The sequence below is a fragment of the Rhinolophus ferrumequinum genome, chromosome 4 (genome assembly GCF_004115265.2).
Source record: "Rhinolophus ferrumequinum isolate MPI-CBG mRhiFer1 chromosome 4, mRhiFer1_v1.p, whole genome shotgun sequence".
NCBI classification, from domain to species: domain Eukaryota; kingdom Metazoa; phylum Chordata; class Mammalia; order Chiroptera; family Rhinolophidae; genus Rhinolophus; species Rhinolophus ferrumequinum.
Genome location: NC_046287.1, coordinates 72,552,963 through 72,575,017, shown reverse-complemented (window position 1 = coordinate 72,575,017; position 22,055 = coordinate 72,552,963). Strand labels below are relative to the sequence as shown.

At 40.3% G+C, this 22,055-nt stretch overlaps 1 protein-coding gene and 1 long non-coding RNA gene across 2 annotated transcripts in view; one reads left to right on the top strand and one right to left on the bottom strand.

The window, feature by feature from the left end:
• MTMR7 (myotubularin related protein 7) overlaps positions 1 to 19,381 on the top strand; it is a 92,358-nt gene extending 72,977 nt beyond the window's left edge. The window contains exons 8-14 of the mRNA XM_033104450.1: positions 8,530 to 8,639; positions 9,986 to 10,111; positions 11,332 to 11,381; positions 13,789 to 13,989; positions 15,247 to 15,387; positions 16,570 to 16,696; positions 18,867 to 19,381. Of these exons, the coding sequence (XP_032960341.1) occupies positions 8,530 to 8,639; positions 9,986 to 10,111; positions 11,332 to 11,381; positions 13,789 to 13,989; positions 15,247 to 15,387; positions 16,570 to 16,696; positions 18,867 to 19,229 (1,118 nt within the window). The 3' untranslated portion in view covers positions 19,230 to 19,381. The remainder of the gene's footprint in view (positions 1 to 8,529; positions 8,640 to 9,985; positions 10,112 to 11,331; positions 11,382 to 13,788; positions 13,990 to 15,246; positions 15,388 to 16,569; positions 16,697 to 18,866) is intronic.
• Positions 19,116 to 21,595, bottom strand: LOC117021375 (uncharacterized). The gene is made up of 3 exons (XR_004422851.1): positions 21,373 to 21,595; positions 20,996 to 21,223; positions 19,116 to 19,247 (listed from the first exon to the last, which is right to left on the bottom strand). It is a non-coding gene; the product is annotated as an uncharacterized LOC117021375 (long non-coding RNA).
• Positions 21,596 to 22,055: the final 460 nt, after the last annotated feature.

Sequence of the window (22,055 nt, the reverse complement as noted above, 5' to 3'; positions counted from 1 at the left end):
GCTAGGTCTTATTTTCGGGGAAACGTGGTAGAACATGCATGTGTGTATGCATGCATTTACACACATGCGTGTTTATTAGTAGCTGGACACACACATGTACTCATGTACCTGTGTGTACTATTTTCTATGCTACTAATTCAAGCAATGCTAACACAGGTATTCAGAATTTAGGCTTAATTGCACTTTACCATTTTATATCATCATGAAATTCTTTGAAAGAAAACAAGGCTATACAAAAATAGCTTTCATAGAATTATTGTATAAAGGTTCCAGAAAGTAGCATCATAAACAAAACTGGGATTGTTTTAAAGAATAATTAATCTTGTTGGTGTCCTGTGGAGAAGCTAAAATACACCTTCCAGTTAATGCAAAGAGGGCCCATGTCGGTTGGCGTCGGTTCGGAACCCACCACCGCTAACATTAATAAATTGAATACAACTCCCTGCAGGGCTCAGAAGTTCCTTTTGTGTCACCATGGTAGGCTCTAAGGAAAAGAGGGAGACTGCAAAACAGGCTTAACCAATCATTTCTGGTTTGCAGGCCATAATTAAGTTCTCTTTGAATGGTTTTACCAGCTAGACTTTCAGTGCAAGGACAGTATTATCACTTTGCAGATTCTCTGAAGACCCTTTCATTGGGCTTGACTCCAGAATGTGAAAGCGACAAATCCTACATCAACAGAACTCAGGCATATGTCAGGCGTGGTAATTAAGGAAGGGCCATGTACATCTCAACTTCAGATCTTAGGAGGCGAGAAAGCCCAATCCCAAACGGAGACTATCTTTGTACACTCACTGATACCCACTCAACAACTGTATAGGAAGACATGAGACTGATGCAGGAAGTATCTAAGGAAGATCGTATTGAGGCTTATTTTCTTCCAAGTGAACTTTACATTTCCTCAGGATCCATAATGATATGTTTTTTCTTTTTTATGTATGTTTACGGGATAAGTTGTGCTGTTATGTAAAACAAATATTATTAGACGCGGGCATTAAACTCCCGGTTAGTAAGTACAGCTCTCTGTAATCAGTGGCATATGCCTCTGATGTCAGCTGAGATGAACTTCGTTCAGCAAAATGGTTTGTAAATATTGGTTTGGGTTTGGCAATAAGAGTGAACAAATCAGTATTTCTGCCTTATCCTGGGTGAGGTCAAACAAACTCACCAGTTTTATATTTAAAATCCCAAGCACTAATTGTTCCAGTCTCAAGTGTACCCACATCTGTCCCTGTGTATTAATCATCTGTAGAACTGTTTGCTTTTAACACTCCACTCAACATTTGGGAGGAAAACAGCCTTTCCGTGGTTACCTTGCTTGAAAACCTGGTGAGGTTATTTTACTGAAGGTCTACAGTTTTAATGTTGCTGAAAACAGAAATGTTAAGCAAAGAGCCATTCTCAGTATGGGAAGAAAGGAGCTGACCTGGCAAGCAATGCGGCAGCCTGTCCCTGGCTGTGTGAGCTCTGGAACATTCTCTCTGGCAGGACATTTTAGGGCCTTGTTCTGTGAGCCATCATTCCTCTCTTGCTTTTGGCACAGGCGGTCTCCAGGTTAGCTGGAAAGCCTGGTGTCTTTATTTTTAACTTGCTGTCATTTCTATGCCTTGTGGGGAGAGAAGGTGAAAAGGATCATTTGTTCTTGGGCTGAGCTTCAGAGTCTCGATGCCAAGATATCCCTCAGGCTCCCTGGACATTTTGAAATAAAGGAGAATGCCAACTCACCCGAAGCCCTACCATAACAAATGGAAAGTTTAGCCTGTTTAGTGAAAAAGACTGTTTGCAAGAGAAAATTAAAAAGAATCAGTGGAGTCCTGAGACTCTTAAGTGGTGGAATGTGCATACTTTGGGATTAAGTTGAACACTTTGGTTCATGGCCTGGGGTTGGACAGAAAGACCAAACAGCAGGCGCCCAGGGAGTGTCAAGAGCTCACAGAAGGTGCTGGAATTCTGTGTGCTTCCTGCTGGGCTTATGCACAGTAAGAGGTGATCCTGCCGCCCGGTGGGCTGGTGCACTACTCCTAAGGGCTGCTCAGGATGGACAGATCTCCATGGGCTGGGCTGGGAAAGCAGGGGTTGCTCAGTTTGAACTGGGGGCTGGCATTTTGTCTTTGTGTCAGATTCAGAGGTCTGTCTTCAGAACGGGGTACACTCACCCTGAGCTCAGGGGCAGATCTGCTGAGGTATGTACACCCTGGATCCATTGCTTTCTGGGAATCGGCTTGGCTCTGAGAATGTCAGCTTCTCTGTGTATTCCTCCGAAACTGTGTCACCTGCCTTGGCACACTGCTCCATCCAGGAGCCAACAGTGCTCTCCCACCTGCCCTTCCTAATCGCCCCTTTGCCACCTTGCAAAATACAAGCACACCCTTTCCCACACCCGCCATCTTATCATGATGCATTTTTCCAGGGTGCATGAGCGGGTACATACTTTTAACAGTTATTGTAGGGATGCATGTGCAAAAATGTCCGAAGACTTCTAATGAGGTTAGTCTTCCTGGAGCAATCTAATCGGTGTTGTCCCTTAGAAGTATAATGACAGTCACAAGTGAGGGCAGCATTTGTAATTTTAAGTTTCCTAGTAGCCACATTAAAGTACTAAACAGAAATGGGTGAATTAATTTTACTAATACATTGTATTTAACCTTATGTATCCAAACTATTATCGTTTCAACATGTAGTCAGTATCAAAAAAAAAAAAACTATCAGTGAGGCATTTTACATTTTGTTTTTTCATACTAAGTCTGAAATTTGGAATATACTTGACACTCACAACGTGTCTCACTGCAGACTTGCCACATGTGACAAGGGGCTACCACACTGGATCGTACAGTTCTAGGTAAAATGCATCCCCTTTAAGCTGATGGCATGAGGGAGCCAAGCATTTAGACTGGCCCTTGTTTGAATTATGAAAAACAACATCACTGAGATTGAGAGGGCATTGCTTACGCACCATCGTGGAGCTGGACTGAATCCAGCCTCACTGCCTATCAGCTTCAGACCTTGGAACAAGTTGTTGAACTTCTCTATGTATTGGTTTCCACTTTTATAAAATGAGGATAACGACAGTCCCTTCTTTGTCTGATTGTTATGAAGATTGAAACACAACTATATAAAAAGCCACCATATTGCCACTTAGGAGAGTGGCATTGGTAAGCACTCTTGAAGTTTTGTTGTTGTTATTGTTGTTGTTTCTAGTTAAGCCCGCCTACATAACCATGGTGGCAAAAACTCTAGGCTTGTTCATTGGAAGACTTGTGTTCTCCTTCTGTCATTGTTAGTTTGTGTTTTAACCTCTCTGCACATCAGTTTTCACAGATTTGGGTGAGTGTAATACCTCCTCTCAGGACACCATCCTGGGTGAACAAATAATAAAATGGGGCCAGTTACTGAAGGGCCAGTTACTGAGCCTTGAAATCCTCCAGTAATTGGCCCCAGGTGCAGTGTCGGGCAGGGGCAGAGCTGGAATTTGAATGCTGGAGCATCTGATCCTGAAGCTCACGCCCTGGGCAGTAGCACAGGCTGTTGTCCACGTACACGTCATTAACTTTACTGCGATGTATGGATTAGTTCACATAAAACTAAAATCTAAGTGAAACATGGAGGCCTTCCTGTTCCCCCAAGATGGCTGATTAAGCTAACATGAAATACCGTCTGATAAAAACACCTAGAAGTGCCAGATAAATATAGCAAAACTTTACTTAAATGAACAACTGAACATTCAGGAAAGGAGGCATTGCCATCAGAAAATCAAAACTACAGTGAGATACGACTTTCCATCCACTAGGAAGGCTCTAAACAAAACCACAGATGGTAAGAAGTGTTGGTGAGGATGGGGACAGCAGAACCGTCATATACTGCTGCTGGGAATGGAACCTGGTCCAGCTGCTGTGGAAAACAGTTCTTCCAGCAGCTTCTCAAGTGGCTAAACCTCGAGTTACCACGGGACCCAGCATTTCACCTCCTGCGTATATACCCAGGAGAACGGAAACACGTCTACACAAAAACTTGTGCACGAATGTTCACAGCAGCATTATTCATTATAGCCAAGAGATGGAAACAATCCAAATGTCCATTAGCTGGTGAATGGATAGAAAAAAAAAATGTGGTGTATCCATACAATGAAATATTTGGCTTTAAAAGGATGAAATACAGACACATGTTACAACGTGGATGAACCTTGGAAACATGCTAAGTGCAAGAAGCAGGTCACAACGGACCACATATTGTATGATTTGAAGGGTCTGGAATGGGCAAAGCTATAGAGAAAGAAAGTAGAATCATGGTTGCCTAGGGGTGGGAGAGGGGAAATGGGGGTGACTGCTAATGGGTAGGGGTTTCTTTTTGAGGTGATGAAAAATATTCTGGAATTGATTGTGGTGATGGATGCTCAGCTCTGGATAGTAAAAGCCACTGAGTTGTACACTTTGAGTGAATTGTAAGTGAATTATATCATTAAAAGAACTGTTAGAAAAACGAAAAGAAAAAGAGGAAATCTCTAGGGGCTAGAAATGAAGAGTGTTAAGAGCTTGAGCTGTTTCCACGGTGAAGGGTGGGGTGTGAGAAAGGAAGGGGCGGGGCTTTGCCTCCAGTGAAGGCTGAGGGCTTCAGATTTTGTTTCCATTTAATTTTTATTTTCCGCATCAGTGTTGCACTTGTAGAAAGTTCTAAAAAATCAAATAGCTCTATGTTTCTAACAACAACAACAACAACAACAACAACAACAACAACAACAACATGCCGCCCTCTGCTCCAGGTGTGTCCCACCTGCATTCCTACTTTTCAGGGCAGACACTTGCTCGTACCTTAGGCCTCGGTCTCCATATTTCTGGCATCACCGGAGTTCACTGCTATTGCTTGATTATTCCATCGTGTGCGTTGACATCCCTCTGTGGAAGAGGAGCAAAGGCCTTCATATACTTTCCTCTCTACCTCTCACAACACAGGCTTCCCGCCCCCATCTGCCTCCCTCCGAGAGTTAGCGTCTTATTCAGTGTGCACATTTATTATTATTATTATTAAGTATTATTCATAGCTGAGGCCTTTTGTGTACTCTGGTGAAATTTCCTTTCTGGAACAACTTTATGTCTTTCCTGAAGTTAGTAATTGTCTCATAATTTTGTTTGGCTTCGTTCTCTTGGAACCACTGTCCGGTAGTGTTTGCTCCGGGAAGCAGGATGACGGAATGGGTAGGACAAGGGTTAGTAGTAGAGAGACACTGGGGCGCAGAGGGTGGTGGTCGAGGGTAAGAGGAAAGTCACTAAGGACAAACGGACCCCCGAGGGGAGCTGGTGGAAGGCTGTTTCTACGGTGTTGGGCGGAGGCCTGAGGCCCCGGGAGGTCAGTAGGGCTGGCAGTCGGGAAGAAAAGCTGGACCTGAGGCATCAGGCAGTGAGGACGGGCTGGAGTGGAGAAGACAGCCTTCCTGGGGCAGGGCGGAGGGGGGGAGGGGGGTCTGCACTGCCTGGCAGAGTTCAGTGCTGCGGCTTCCCTTCCGCCTTCCAAATATCCTGCAAATATCTGTAGTGAATCCTAACTTGGGACCCTAGGGATGGGGACGTGAGGAGCATCCTCGTGCTCCAATTCAAATACAGAAGCTGCCCCCAAAAATGTATACACGTTAAGAAAGGAAAACCCTGTATTAAAATTACGGTGATGGTAACCACGTTGAGCACCTCTTGTCATTGCAGAAGTCAAACTTGACTCGTATTCATCTTTTGTTATTGGTATGTATTGAGCATGACAATTTTAATACAATTTTTTCCTTTCTTAAAATGTGTATACATTTTTTGGGCATCCTCTGGATGTTAAAGTCTGTTCCAGATCACTGCTCTATTCTATCATATTGCTGGGGTGTTAGGCCTGTATCTTCTGTCTCTTTGCTCTTCCTTGAGCACACTGTGCCTTGGCGTGTTGTAAATTTTTCCTTATCTTCATCAAGCTTTGTCTATGGCATTCCACAAAAATATGGAAGTGTGGCTCTTGAGCAGTTCTGGGTTGAAAATGAACAAAAAGCTGGCATTAATATTAGCTCATTGATGAGAGCTCTTGTCTCTCATTAGAGAGATAAGATTAGCAAAACAGGAAGCATCAGCAGTGCCAACCGTTAGCTAGGATGTGGGCGGGGGGGGCAGGAGCTCGCCCACCCTGCTGGTGACCCTATAAACCAGGGCAGCCCTTTTGGATAGCAAGTGGCAATACATGGCAGGGCTAAAGATGCACGGACCCTATGACCCAGCCCATTTCACTTATGGAAAGGCGTGTACAGGAAGATTTTCCACACGGAGACTGTAGACAGATGGTTTTTGCCGGACTGTTTGTGAAGAATGAAAAAGAGGAAACAACTACCAACAGCAGGGGTATGGTAAATGCTATATGCTCAGAGTGGACTATTACATAGCTGTTAAACGAATGAAAGTGACTTATTCATATAATGTGGATGTCTCAAAACTAAAACATTGAATGAAAAAATCAAGTTGCAAAAGGCTATATAGTATATTTGTATAAATTTTAAATACATATAAAAACAATATAAAATTGTTTGAGGATAACGATAATAATCCGGGCTAACATAAAACCACCCTTAGATGTAGTAGCTATTATCCCACTTTTCAGCTGAGGAAACTGAGGCAAAGAGAGACTAAGTAACTTCTCCAACCTCACACAGCTAGTGTGTAAGTAGTGAAGAGACAAAAACCTGCTTGGGAATGTTAACAAACTTAGGAGGAAGAAGCAGGATAGCATGGTAATATGGAATTTATTTGTAACATTTTTTCTTTTCTTTCATCTGAAGCAATTGTAGCCAACCTGAGTGTCTGTTACATTCTTTTAAACTTTTTTATGTGTTTAAGTGTTTCGTAACACCACATTTTAATGACTAAAGACACCATAACCTTGGAAAACTCAGCCTGCTGCTGAGTGCCCAGGGCATGGGGCTGATCAATAGAGCTGCAGATTCTATGCGTCGGTATGTGTCATTGGGCTGCAGCAAAGCACCTTTCCCTGTATTGGTTTTCATGTACAGTACCAGACATTCATGGGGCTTTCCTGCTGGTGATGGTCGGTAGGAGGCAGCCCTGTGACCTCAGACAAAGGGACACTGCTCTGATGCCAGAGAGAGCTCAGGTCTCCAGCTGCTCAGATGGTTGCTGGAGCTATACTTCCCGCTCAGGGCAGAGGTTTGGAAGGAAGGGTTTGGAATCTTGCCTAAACATATTCATAACACGTTTTTTTTTTAAGTCAGGCCTCCTGCTTGGAATCTCGGTGTTATTTCCTTCATCACTGCTGCCATCTGTGACTCAGAATTTAACTACTTGTTATTTGTTTGTGTGGCTTTTGTGTTGCAGGAAATACCAATGAACCCTCTGTTATCTGGCATATTTTAGGGAAGGACATCTGTTAAATTAAACATGGTTGTTAAGGCTTACTCTATTCCAAATGCGCAGTGCTTCTGAAGAGTTATCAAAGTTGAATCTGGGAGTTTAGAGTTGGAAGGGTACTTAGATATAATTTAGTACACGTTCCGTTTTAAACATGAAGACATTGAAAGAGTTGAAATGTGCAAGATTATACAGCTAATTACAGAGCTAGAAGTAGGAGAAGGGGCTCTCTGCTCTCTGCCTGTGTCAGTGCGTCACAGTACAATAAAATATACTTAAAAATCTAGGGAACATTATTTAGTTTTATTAGCTGATTTATAAGGTTCCACAAACTGGCTTTATAGCTATAAAACCCATAAATACATATTTGGAATGTAATACTCGTTATGTAGTCAGAACACTAGCTCCAAAGCTTTTTCATGGTTTATGTTAACTGAAAGGTAAGCTCCTGAGATGAAATTGCTTACTATAATGGGCGTATTTACACACCTGCCTTAGTTGTGTCAATTTAGATATCATTGGGATCCTGTGTTTCCTTCATTTTCAATCAAAGGGAAAACCCTTAACTTGATGCTCTAGAGGTGGTTCAGGATGAAGGGGTCTCATTTTTAAGTTCACATGCTTTACTCCTGTCGGGTGGGAGTTGTTGGCAAGAAGAATTCAGTGCTTTCCATTTAAGAGTTTTAGGGTAATTCTATTTTGTTTTTATGGTCCTAAACTGAAGTGGTTGATTGATGGAGTGATCTAACCAGGAAAGTGCTGGAGTCAGTTATATGATTTTTCTCCTCCATAGCACTCTTAACTCGTGCTCCCTAGTGGCCCATTTTGATACTGGAAGGGTAATTAAATCTTCTCCGCTGGGCCATTAGCAAACTATGGTAACATTCAATGGTTTTCATTCACATTGGTGTTTAAGTTTTACAAATATAATACTTCTAAACAGATGCAGCATCCTTCTTTAACAAAAAAGGTAGAAAGCTTTACTTGAAATGGTTCGACAGAATCAAGTTTAGTAAGCTTGGGCATTTATCTTAAGTCTTCCAGAAAATACTACAATGAAGGAATCATTAGCAAACTACCTGCAAATATGATCACATGTAAAATAAGAGATTGCTTTTATTTGGCTTTTGTAACATGATTTATCTTGCAGTGTGTGAACTTAAATCTCCCTCCATGAGTGACTTTCTGTGGGGACTAGAGAACTCTGGCTGGTTAAGGCACATTAAGGCCATCATGGATGCAGGACTCTTCATTGCAAAGGTATGCAATTGCAGAGAACTTAAGTGGAGGGGCAGACCGGCCAGCACACAGACTGCAGGGTGGAGGGTCTGTCTCCTCCCCATCAGCTGCCCTGTGAGACTCTGCTGCACTGAGTGGGGAGCTGCTTTGCAGACCTCCACCCAGGTTGCCCTCTGAAGATGGGATTTTGCCAGAGAGGACGGTGCTTAGGTGATAGCACAGCAATCAAGGGGTAAAATGTTTTCAGAACATTCTCTCTAGTCAGGCGTGGTCCTAGACGGAGGGAAGAACTTTCTATAGGAGAGTACACCCCAAAGTGAGTCATTTCAGTGATGGAGGCCTGAGGCTTCCATCTTAGTAAACAGGTCCTCCTTTTTAATGATGGCATAAGCACAAGTCATATTCCCACACCTGGCAGATGGATTCTGCCACAGGAAGAATCTCGCTGCAACTGCCATACAAGTTATTTTTTGATTCAGTCTATTTTGTTGTTCAGTTTTTTTTTTTAAATACAAATTTCTCTTAGATTTATAGGTAAAGACCACCATTATCTTTTCTGATGACATGGTATGCTCCCCTTTATTAGATGATTCATTTATTCAACAGATATTTACTTAGTACCAAGCACTTTTCTATGTGCTAAGGATGTATTGCCGAACAAGCCAGTCTCTTCCCTCACAGAGCTTACATTCTGGTGAGGGATTCAGAAAATGAATAAAAATAGAATTTCAGGTAGTGATAAATGCTATCACAAAATCACCATTTCCCAATTTTTGTTTCCTGTCGAGATATTCAGCTAAAAATTGCATGCACATTTGCAATAGCAAACAAATTCTTTTCTTAGCAGAGACTTCCTGCTATACTTTTTATCTTTGTTTTCTCCTCCTTCCTGACCCCTGGATCCATTACTGGCTCTTATCCTTTTGTCTCTACTTTCAGTTTTACAATTTATGATTTTTGGGTCTTTTCTTTTTGCAAATGACTGAGGCCAGTAGGAGATCCAGAATTTCAATACTGGAAAGGCTTAAGGTGGAAACCGCGAGGGGAGGAGAGGTGGTTGAAGGTGGGCTAGGAGCTATGTCATGGAGATAAGTTTGCACAAGTAGTACATATTATGTAGTACATATGCTTAGGTGAGATGGCCTGGCTGGTGGCTTCTGGATATAGTGGGAAGGAAAAGCTTTACCAGCAGCACCAAACCACTCCTTGGCTCTGCCCTAACTATATACAGGCATAAACACTAAATAAACGAATAGTTTTTGGTTTGGATGGTTTTTTTGTTTGTTTTTGCCTGTTTCTGTAAGTATAAAATCAAATGTAGTTCTGATGAGATTTTTCGTGTGACTCTTTGCTCATCCTGTTTTCAGGCAGTTTCAGAGGAAGGGGCAAGTGTGCTTGTCCACTGCTCCGATGGCTGGGACAGGACTGCTCAGGTGTGCTCGGTGGCCAGCCTGCTGCTGGATCCGCACTACCGGACTCTGCAGGGCTTCATGGTGAGTGGGTCGCGGGGCCGCTGGCTTCGTGGTGAGTGGGGTCACCAGGCCGCCGGGCTGCTGGCTTCATGGTGAAGCCATGGGGCCACTGGCTTCGCGGTGAGTGGGGTCGCCGGGCCGCTTTCCACGCAGGACCCTGAACTGAATGGACGTCTCCTTTGGCAACTATCGGCAACTTTTATTTTCTTGTCAACATTATTTTTCTCTTATATACTCAGCAAGATGAATTAAAGGGAAAAGGTGAAATAGGTTGGGAATAGAGGTGAATTTGGAGGGTATTGCAGCCAATCAGAATCAATGCTATTAAATATGAATTTGGGGGCAAATATAAAATATATTTAGTAATTTGTAAAATAGTGAGTTTTATACATCATTTGCTCCTAAGTATTTCAAGTTTGAGGTAACATGAACAAAAAACACTTGAAAACATAATTTGGAGACAAAATTTTCTGTATTGAGCATGCAAAAATCCTTGAAAGCAAAAACTGTTTTCACTTAGTGCTTTTATTTTTTAAGTAGTACTTCACAACTCTGGATGAGAATATTGAAAATTTCAGTGTTTTTGTGTTCTTTGCTGAAGTTCTGAGTACATCCTCTCAGATTCTGCACCATTTATGTGTGCGTCAAAATATGACGTGTTGCTTCCAACTGCAGAATATCTGTGTAGTTGCCTGGTATGGTGAAGCTTTGGCTAATCTGGAACCATTTTCCTAAAATGCCTGCAGGGACTTCCTAATGACCGGGAGATTACCTGGTTCCTGCCTCTCGAACCAGGATTTGGTGGAAAGTGCTTCAGTGGATCCTGAAACCATACTAGGGATAGATGCTGACAAAAGAGGCCAAATGGGGGATCTCCTGGAAGATCTCCTTTATTAATACCAGCTGGCACTCTGGGGACGAGCAAGAAGAGGCAGGTTTCCTCTCTTGGGCTTTTTTTTTTTTATTATTATTAAAATGTCAGAGAACTTCCAATTACCTGTGACAGTATTGAGGCTTCTGCGTGCCATTCCTATTTATTTTTCTTATGGATGACCTTCAACTCTGCCCTTCCGATAAGCATCTCTTTATTGGTGGGTAATGAATGCTTATTCGTTTGCAGGCTACCTGAGGATGGTGACTTCTGTTCTAAGAACCTTTGAGTCCTTCAACATTATTGGTTGTAGTCTCTTATTTTTCCTCGTTTGTTTCTCTCCATGATATTTATATTTTTTCTTGTGTAGGTATTAATTGAAAAGGACTGGATTTCCTTTGGTCATAAGTTTAATCACAGGTGAGAAATATTTAAAAATTTGTTATTTTGAATGTTTATGATGAAAAAAAGTATTTCTGAAGTTCTCAATTAGTAGGAAAAATAGCCTCATTTTTAAAGTTTCTTTGTAACTCTTATTCAGAAAGTCAGATTTTGTTGTATACATTGTATCACAGATAAATGAAATTCTAACCCTGAGTATTCTTGGTAAGAACTAGTTAATGTTAAATTGTTCCAGAAGAGAGGGAGAATGCTTGTTCTCTCTTTTTTTTAGTTTCAGGTGTACAAAACAATGTAATAGACATTTGTCATTTATATCCCTCACCCAGTGATAACCCCCCTCCCCCATCCACTACCCCTCTGACATCACACACAGCCGTTACATTTCCACTGTCTCTATCCCTAATGCTGAACTCCACTTCTTGTAACTATACATATTTAAAATTGTAGTTGACATTCATTATTGTTCAGCTTCAGGTGTACAGTGCAGTGGTCAGGCATCTACATCATCCCTGAGGTGGTCTCCCTAATGGGACAAGTGCCCATCAGACACCCTACAAAATCTTTACAACATTATTGATTACATTCCCCAAATTAACTTTCATATCCCCATGGCAATCTTGTGCTTGTTCATTCATCTAGAAATGACTGGCTCTCCCTTCCTCCTACAAACATATTTGATTTCCTAAATTATTCCATTTTTGAATTGCAAACATTCACTTTAAGTTGTGAAATGCCTGTGGAACAGTTTCTCTTTGATTTTTCACCAAGGGAGTAAATTGGGTTGTCCTGAGACGTGTGTCACAGGTGACGTTTGTCCCAGACCTCTCTGGAGAGGTAATGTAGGACAGTGGCTCAGGCTTTGGTGCCAGACACTTCCAGATCTAAATCCAGGCTGTGGCATTTAGTAGCTGTGTGACCTTGGGCATCTGTCGTCTCTGAACATTGTTCTCCTATCTGTGAAATGGGGCTACCCTCCCTGTTTCGCAGGGTTAGAGCAAGTATTTTTGAAAAGTATATATAACTAGCCTAGCTCCTTGCCTGGCTTACACACGAGGATTTCAATAAACAGAAGCTACTGTTTTTGGAGACACCAGCCTCCCGTTTTTAGTATTGATGATAATGCCTGACCTGTGTTCTGGTGTTCTCTGATCTCTGAGTGTTAAATGCTGTAGCTAGTGTTGTCTAGTCTTTTGGTGCGAAAATTTAAATTTAGGCAGCATGCAAATAATTTGATATTTTAATGTACATTTTTGACTGCTTCAAGGTATTTCCTAAAATAAATTCAAAGTTCATGGAGCCGCCCACATTTATTTTTATAGTTTTTGTATTTAGCATTAATTGAGCATTCATTCTGTGCTTTCTGGAATCCTACTGTTATAAAGGAGAAAAGTAAAGCCCCCAAATCAATGAAGTAACCTTCTTAAGATCACATTGTTCTATCCAGTTTTGGGGTTCTACTGACTCTAGAGAGTTAGAATATCCGAGATAGAGGACAGATGGACAGAAAACATATGGAAATGGCTGAAGACTAGCTGGATAATTGTTTTATGAAGAAAGAGCATATTAGGCAACCTTTTTTTAAGGCGGCCAAAGGTGAGTAGAACTGAAACTTTTGAGAAGTTTGCAGACAATTTCTAATGTTTCTACACTTGGAAAAACTTCTAAACGGATCCCTGCTCATTTCTATTTCTCAAGTTGATCATCCAGTGCTGAGATGAGGTTCCATATTGTTGTTTTATACTTGATGGCACCCAAATTACCCTTTTATATTCTTTCTAAAATTCATACAGTAGTGTAAATTACTACGCAGGCTTCATTGATCTACTCTTGAAAGTAGTTTCAAGATTCTCTGATGTACTCTTGAAAAACAAAGATATGAGAAATAAAGGTATATTGGAATGTGGTCACATGTTAATAAATTACATGACAAGTTTTAATACTGCTCTAGAGATGGAAATATCCCTAGAAACTTGGGAAACCACCTTTTTTCAAGTTATCTTTCTTCCTCATTCCTTCCCCCCCAAATAATGAAAAGTGAAAAACTCTGAAGTTGCTTAGATGTTTCTTCCCTCTCCCACTAGACACTAATTAAAATAAGTAGATTTATTTCAAAAATTCTGATATATCTTTAAAATTTGGTTTAAAAAATGCTCTTTTTTCATGGAGTTTCCTTTAATTTTATCTCTAGCACTAACTATAGTAGTAACTATAGTTATTATTGTAACTATAACATGAATATGCCCTTTCTCTACCCAGACCTTCATTACAAAGTTTCTCTTGAAATTGGAATTTATAGTTGTTTTTCCCACTTCTGCTGCATTCTGGATTTGTAAGATAATTATTTAGGAACTAGGGTTGCTTCCTAATAAAAACAAACAAACCAACCAACCTTGCCATAAACTTTCTCTAACACTTTATTTTATAGATACGGCAATCTAGATGGTGATCCAAAAGAAATCTCTCCAGTTATTGACCAGTTTATTGAGTGTGTTTGGCAGTTAATGGAACAATTTCCCTGTGCATTTGAGTTCAATGAGAGGTTTCTGATTCACATTCAACATCACATTTATTCTTGCCAGTTTGGAAACTTCCTATGTAACAGCCAAAAGGAGAGACGAGAACTCAAGTAAGTGTTTTGGTATTTCTAATTTTTATGTAAAGTAATTTTGTGACAGAATTTCAGATGGCCTCTCATATTTTGAAACTATTGTAGCCACACACCTGTACTGACAGATTAAAGATGCTTTCTTTTTCCAGATATCACTTCATAAATGGTTTAATGTCATCAACTGACAAAGACAGGTACAGGTTCATTTCCCCCAGTTTCTGCCTGAGAGTCACAGACAGGTTGGTAGATTTGACACAGTAATATTGATAGGAAAGTTCTTTGACTCAAGAAAGTGATTTTTGTATTTAAAAAGTTAGACATCTTTGGTGGATATATTTTCATAATAAGAATTGCAAATATAACCTGGAAAGCAAAGTTGAAACTCAAGTCCTTCTTTTTATTCAGACTAAAACTGCATTGCCTTTATCCAGAGGGAAAAAGTACATGAAGTGTGAACTTTAAAATAAGTTATGAAGTCAAAAACTTAAACTGCAAAGTGATTTACGAACAGCAAATGAGAAAAGTTTTGAAATTTTCATAAATTAAAATGATTAACTGTGGTCTACACAGTATCAGATATAATTTTGGAAATGACCAGTTAAAATAGACTCCACTAATTTTATGTTGTCTGAAGAGGAAGAAAGACTTTTTCTAGTGGATTCTAGTTAATATTTTCTCCAAGGAACTTCAAGTGTGATTCCTGATACATGTAATGATTTAAAAGTAGCAGAGTGTATCCTTTAAGCTCACCTGTTTTCCTAGATTTGTGGTATGTTGTGATAGACTAGCCAACTTAATGGTATTTGTTTGGGTTTGACACCCAGCTATTCCACTCACTAGCTATATGACTTTGGGAAACTACTTATTTCTCTGAGCCTCAGTTTCCTCATTTGTAAAATAGACATCTCTCACAGAATTCAGTGAGGATTAAATGAGAGAAAATTTGTGAAACATTTAAGTAGTACCTGGCAAATAATAAAAGTTCAATGACTACTTGGGGGAAAACAACCCAAAAATTACACGGCAGTTTTATTTTACACTCAGAGCAGAAGAATTGAAACATTTTGACCAGGCCAGTACAGGGAGTAGAGTTGAGATTTTTGCAGTGTTCTGCTGTACCATGAAGACATAGAGATTGTAAATTTCCCTGCTATAAAACAGGGACTTGTGATGTTCAGATAACAATTATTGGTCTCTTTCCAGTGTATTCAACTACTTATAAGAACCAAGATAGGTCATTGTCAAGCTGCTTCCTTTTTTTTTTTTAAATAACAGAATTCAAGAAAGAACATATTCTTTATGGGCTCACCTGTGGAAGAATCGGGCCGACTACCTGAATCCTCTATTCAGAGCTGATCACAGTCAGACCCGGGGAACCCTACCTCTCTCCACAACGCCATGCAACTTCATGTACAAGTATGTAAATTTCTAGGACCTCACTAGGGAGGATTCTGAACTGAGACTCTGGCACTGTTTAATATTTGGAGGCCAAAGTGCATGAAACACTGAGCTTCAAGGCTGTTTTTGGACACAAAACACATCAAAGGAGGATGCTTTAAATATCTGACCTGGTATTTTTGCCATTGTCTTTTCTCCCTCTTCTTTCCGCCTAAACAGAATTATCTTGAGAAATTGATCTTTTGTAATAATGATATCTTAAAAATTTATTTAAAAGCAAAAAAAAAAAAAAAAAAAAAAAAGAGAGAGAGAGAGGGCCGGAGGAGGGATGGAGAATCGAAGGAAGAAAAGATGGACTCAATAAACCAAGTACCTTATAAGTTAAATGTGGAATCACAAGTTTAGATAGTGATCATGACACAGCTTACCTTCCTTCTCTGCTGAATCAAGTCCTAGTGGAACTATATCCCTGTGGAAATAAATGATATTGGGACGGGGAGAGCAGGGTAGCATCCAATAGATTCTACATGTTTTGTGTAAAACGGCAGTTTTGAGAGCTGCTGAGACACTGCAATCAATTGTAGTGCAACTAATTGGTGCTTAATAGGCAGTCAGCAAATAAACCATTGCGGATCCGGCTCTGTTCTAGGCAGTGTGGAGAAAACAACGAATGACACTGAGTCTGCCTTCAGAGTACTTTTCTAAGTAAAGAGTGGGTCTACGGCTATCCCTAGGGTAATACTACTACTTATTCCCATTTGTATTCCATTATGCTTTATTGTGTAGGCTAAAAAAAAGATCAAAACAAGCTACAAGCCTCAAATTTAAAAGACTCCCTTGGCAGCTGAAAGATTCTAAATGTTAATCACTAATTTTCCAAGTTTACTTCAAAACTAAGAGCCATTTTCTTAACCCCCCAAAAGGAAAAAAAAAAGGTACTTCAACCTGTCTTAGAAAACTGTAGGCCTTCTAATTGAGTACCATATATACAAATTGATGAATTTACTCTCCCCAAAAGAAGTTTACTGCCTCAAGAAGAAAATATCAACATGAAATTACCTTAAGTTAGTGGCTTTTTTGAGCCTGTAATTTGCATTTGGTTATTGCTAGGACTGTGGTGTTAACCATACCTTAGCAGACTTGAGAATGTGAATTAACAGAGTGTGATGCTGTGGTATAAAGCTCTGCCTTCCTTTGCAGGTTTTGGAGTGGAATGTATAACCGCTTTGAAAAGGGACTGCAGCCCCGACAATCAGTTACAGACTACCTCATGGCAGTGAAGGAGGAAACCCAGCAGCTGGAGGAGGAACTGGAAGCCCTAGAAGAAGTAAGACACACTTGCTCTTGTTCATGTATTTTCTGTGCTTATTCCTGGATGATCACGGCTCCATGAAAGCCTCATGACTCAGGATATGTGAAATGTAGCAGCAGAACCGTTTTGTATTTTTAGTCAGTGGATAACCTGAAGACAACCCCATCAGGTGAGCACCCAGAAAACCGGAGCCCAAACCTAAGCAGCACTTAATACACTTCCGACATCTGGCCTGTGGCTCCCTTCCATGGTTTACTGAACTAGTTGTTTGTTCCTACAATGCGTCAGGGTTGTGTGTGTGTTACTGATAAGAGTACTAAAATGAATTCTTTCTGGAGAATTTACGAAAATAACTGGATTCAAAGTGAAAAAAACAAAATCAGATCTATGTACTTGTAAAAATCTATTCTCCACTTTTAATAATTATATAATAACATAAAACAATTACATAATGATATGAAAACTCCTGATGCCTACCTGGCCTCTATCTAAGCCTGGCGATTCTGATGGAGAATCTTTAGAGTGCCATAACTGACTTGCCACCAGGGCTGAGAGACCTTGAATTACAAACATATATAGACAACTTACATAAGGTACAGACTAGGTTTTTAGAATTCTGGAGCTGCGGTATAAAAGCTTTGTCATTCGAAGTCCACTCATGTCATCACTGGGCCAGTTTTATTTACTTTCCCTAAAGATATCAAGCTTTATGAAAAGCTTAGGATTCTATTAATCTATTCCAATAGTCTTTTTGTTAAAATATTATTAGGTTGATCCAAAAGTAATTGTGGTTTTTGCAATTATTTTTAACCTTTTAAACCACAATTACTTTTGCACCATCCTAATACGAACAACAACAAAAAAATACTTAGGATATCTAAAAGTACCTTAATTAAAAATCTTTTGCCCTTTTTCCTTATAACAAACACAAAATTCCTTAGCCTGTCATGTGAGATTTTTCCACACTCCAGTCTAATGTACCTTTTAAACTTTGTTCTCCACTATTCCCCTTGTTCAAATTCATCTGTTCTCTGCTTCTTGTACACACTACACACCTTGCTACCTTTGTGCTTTCCTTCCCACTGTCCCTCCTGCCAGAAATGCTCTAACCCTCACCAGCATATCCAGCAAGTTTCATTCCTTCACAGTTCTGTTAAAATGCTGCTTCCTCCCTGAACCTTACCCTGATTTCTCCCTCTAATTGTACCACCCTGCCCTCTGAAATAATTTTTACCTCTGACATGAGCTCTGCCTCTCTGCTCAAAGCTCCTTAAGGCTAGATCTGTATTTGTCTCTGTTCCTCATACTGCCTAGCAGTGCTTTTGTATATAATATGAAATAACACACACACACACTGACACCAAAGGATGCAATCTGATAAAATATATTTTAAACAACCCAAATATCCATCATCTGATCAATGGATAAACAAAATGTGGATATTCATACAATGGAATATTATTCAGCTAGAAAAAAGAATGAAGTGCTAATATAATGTGGATGAACCCTGAGAACATAAGTTAAAAGAAAGAAGCCAGACACAAAAAGCCATGTTATATGATTCTGCTTATATAGAAAAATCCAGACCAGGCAAATCCATCAAGATAGAAAGTAGGTAAGTGGTTTTGCAGGGGCTGTGGGGCAGGGGGAATGGGGAGTGACTGCTAATAGGTATTTGGGATGATGGAAATATTTTGGAATTAGATAGTGGTGAATGGTTGCATAACCTTGTGACTATACTAAAAACCACTAAATTGTATACTTTAAAAGGGTGAGTTTTATGGTGATTTATATCTCAATTTTTAAAATTAGGGGACCCCTTATTCCTGATTCTTTAACAGGTATTTTGAGTTCATAGGATGAAAATCACTATGTAAAACCACATAGGTATAGAAAGAATGAGAATGGATGCCAGGTAATTTACCTGTGTTATTCTTTGCATTTTACAGAAAACCTATGCTAAGGCAGGTATTACCATCCATATATGAGAGATGAAGAAACCAAGCTTCACAGAGTCTAATTGTTTTGTTCAATGTCATAAAGTCTACCTTTGAACCCAAGTCCATTTAAATCCCATGCTCTTAACATTACACCTAGCTGGAAGGTAATGAATATTAAACACATGCATATGTAAAACAGATAAATTATTTATGACTTTTCCCTGTAATGATTATTTCTTTTTTAGAGGCTGGAAAAAATCCAAAAAGTCCAGTTAAATCACAGTAAAGTGAAGAGTAAGCCAAGTGAACCCAGCAAACACTCAGGGTTTTCTACCTCAGACAACAGCGCAGCCAACACGCCCCAGGATTACTGTGGGAATATAAAATCATTTCCATCCAGGAGCCCTTCACAAGGTGATGAAGACTCTGCTTTGATTCTAACACAAGACAATTTGAAAAGCTCAGATCCAGACCTGTCTGCCAACAGCGATCAAGAGTCCGGGGTGGAGGATTTGAGCTGTCGGTCTCCCAGTGGTGGAGAGTGTGCTCCAAGCGAAGATAGCGGCAAGGACCGGGATTCCGATGAAGCCGTGTTTCTCACAGCCTGAAGCTTCCTTTTGGAGTTCCTAAACAAAGAACACCCAAGAAACACTTTCCAAACATAAGGGAACAGTGCAATTTAAGATAAAAAAAATAACTCAAGAAATGGTGCGTGCCACTGCAAATTATAAAGTGTAGCAATGAACAAGGGGAGGGAAAGCCCAACTCTTAGTTCTTAGTTAAAAGAACAGGAAGTAGCCATTTCTTTTACAAATATATATTAAGGAAACTGCCCATTTTGAAAACCATTCTAGACTATGACAGTTTTCTTCACTGCAGAGCAATGCCCTCTCGCATCAGCCACGCTTATCAATACAAATCTTCCCTGTCACAGCATGCATCGGCTAGCCCTGACCCCGTTCCTTCACATGTGCTAGCATCTGCAGTCCTTCCCGATTTCCTTTCCTGATGCATATTTGTTTTCTAAAACATTCGATGTCATCTTCTGACTCTGTTATCAACATTTCTAGTAACAAAGCACATTGTTGAGATGCACCCTTTTTTGGTTAATAGATATATTTCTGTAATTGAAGAGCTTTGTAATTGCTTAAGTTTATCTTTCAGGTTTAATGAACACTTTAACTTTTCCTTGGATAATATATTTTGAATTGTTATAATTTTGCTCTCTTTTTCTGGAATCTCTTATTTGTCACCATTTAAAAAATGCTAAAACTTATAACTCACTTTTCTCCGACACAGGTCTACTACCTAATAAAGTAGAAGCAACATTTACTCTCTGGTTCTGAAATATGAATTCATATAATATTAGCTTTTTTATTAACCTTTTGTCACTATTCCAGAGGCTACATTACTAAGACAGTGTAGGCTAACCACCAGCCTGGTCCCTGAAGTATAACAATGCAAAATTAGTCGGAATTTCAATGAGGGAGAATCCTAGAGAATTTGATTGTCATTTCTATTTAATCAGTGGAATAAATTTTGTCATCTATCATTTTAGAAATTATAACTGGTTAATATGGTTTAACTAACAGTAACATCTGATGACCACTGACTGCTAAATTTGTTCTGTTCTGAAAAGATTTTGTTTTGCTAAAATGCACTTTTGAAGCAGAATCATTCCTGTCTACTGATTTAAAAAAGATGAGACTTTACTGGGTGAACTGAAGTTTTGATCTGAAGAAACTTAGTGGAGAAAAGTTGCCATGTTTGCAAGGAGATAAATAACATTCACACGGTATGATTTTCAATTATTAGGTATGATCTATATCAACATTTTGAATATGTGAAAAATTTTAAATAGCATATTAAATTTTGCCAAAATGGGGACAAAATAAAGAGAAAGGGGAGAAGAGTGACGTCACTAAGATGGAGCCATAGGTTAGTCCTGACTCAGCTCCCCTTCACAAGAACAACTAACAACTATTTAAAGACAGGATACACTGAGGGAATCCCATAACTCAAGAGCGAGGCAGAGGCAGCCCCTGCACCACAGAGACCAAGGACCACAGGACTACATCACACAGGGAAGAGCACTGGCTGGACGCTGACTGCATGGGTTCTCCCCAGTCCGGCACAGCACCACGCCAGGCGGTCTCCCCAGAGCCTACAGGCCCTCCAGTGGGCAGCGAGTGCCCACGGGTGACAGCCAGCATCCCAGCAGGGTGGGTGGCTCTATGGGAGCCCCTACTCTGGTTCTGCCCCATAGGAATCAAAGGGGAATGTGTGGCTCCACCACTGGGCATCTAATGGAGATGGAGAAGTGGGAGGGGCTTCCGGTGACCGGCAGTCAGGCCTTGAAGGACTGAATTCCTACCTTCAGGGCCCAAGTAGGAGTCCCAACCAGCAACTCTGCTCATCTGCAGTCAGGGAAGCGGCAGTCTTACCGGGGAATTCGGCAGAGTGCAGATCTGCCTAATTCGGGTTCCCAACGGTGGAGTTCTGCTGGCCCTGGAGCCTGGTCTATGTAGGCCCAGATGGAAGAGCTGAGCCATACCTCTACTTGCTGCAGAGCGAGGCTCCTGGCACCTCCTGACCAGAAAACCTGTTTGGGAAAATTTAGGAGTTACCTAAAATGGGCCCTCCCAGTCTTGCCCAGGCAGGGGCCAGAAATATCACCCCACCTGCTGCAGACGTGGCCCCCAACCCCAACTGACCAGAAGGGCAGGCGAGAACACCTGCAAGCTGTGTTACCTAGCAACTCGTGAGCCAGGAGGTAGGCAGGCAGAGCTGATCGCTCTCAGAGCTGAGAAAGTGGCCCAGTTTGGCCAGGGATCTTGGGGCACGGTTAGCTTGAGTCAAGACCACAACAAAAAGCATTCCTGAAATGAAAAAGAAGACATTACAAATGATACCACAGAAATACAAAGAACCATAAGAGGCCATTATGAACAATTATATGCCAACAACCTGGGCCACCTAGAAGAAATGGAAAAATTCTTAGAAACATACAAACTACCATGATTAAATGAGGAATAAATAGAAAATCTAAATAAACCAATTAATAGTAAGGAGATTGAATCAGTAGTCAAAAATCTCAAATGAAAATAAGATAGATGGCTTCACTAGTGAATTTTACCAAACATATAATGAAAATTTAACACCAATCCTTGTCAAAGTATTTCAAAAAAAAAAAAAAAATCAAGAGGAAGAACACTCCCACATTCATTTTATGAGACCTCACCCTGATACCAAAGACACAAAAGACACTATCAGAAAACTACAGACAAGATCCCTGATGAATATAGATGCAAAAATTCTCAATAAAATACTAGCAGACAGAATTCAGCAGCACATTAAAAATATCATTCACCATGATCAAATGGGATTTATACTCGGGATGAAAGGATGGTTCAATGTATGCAAATTAATTAATG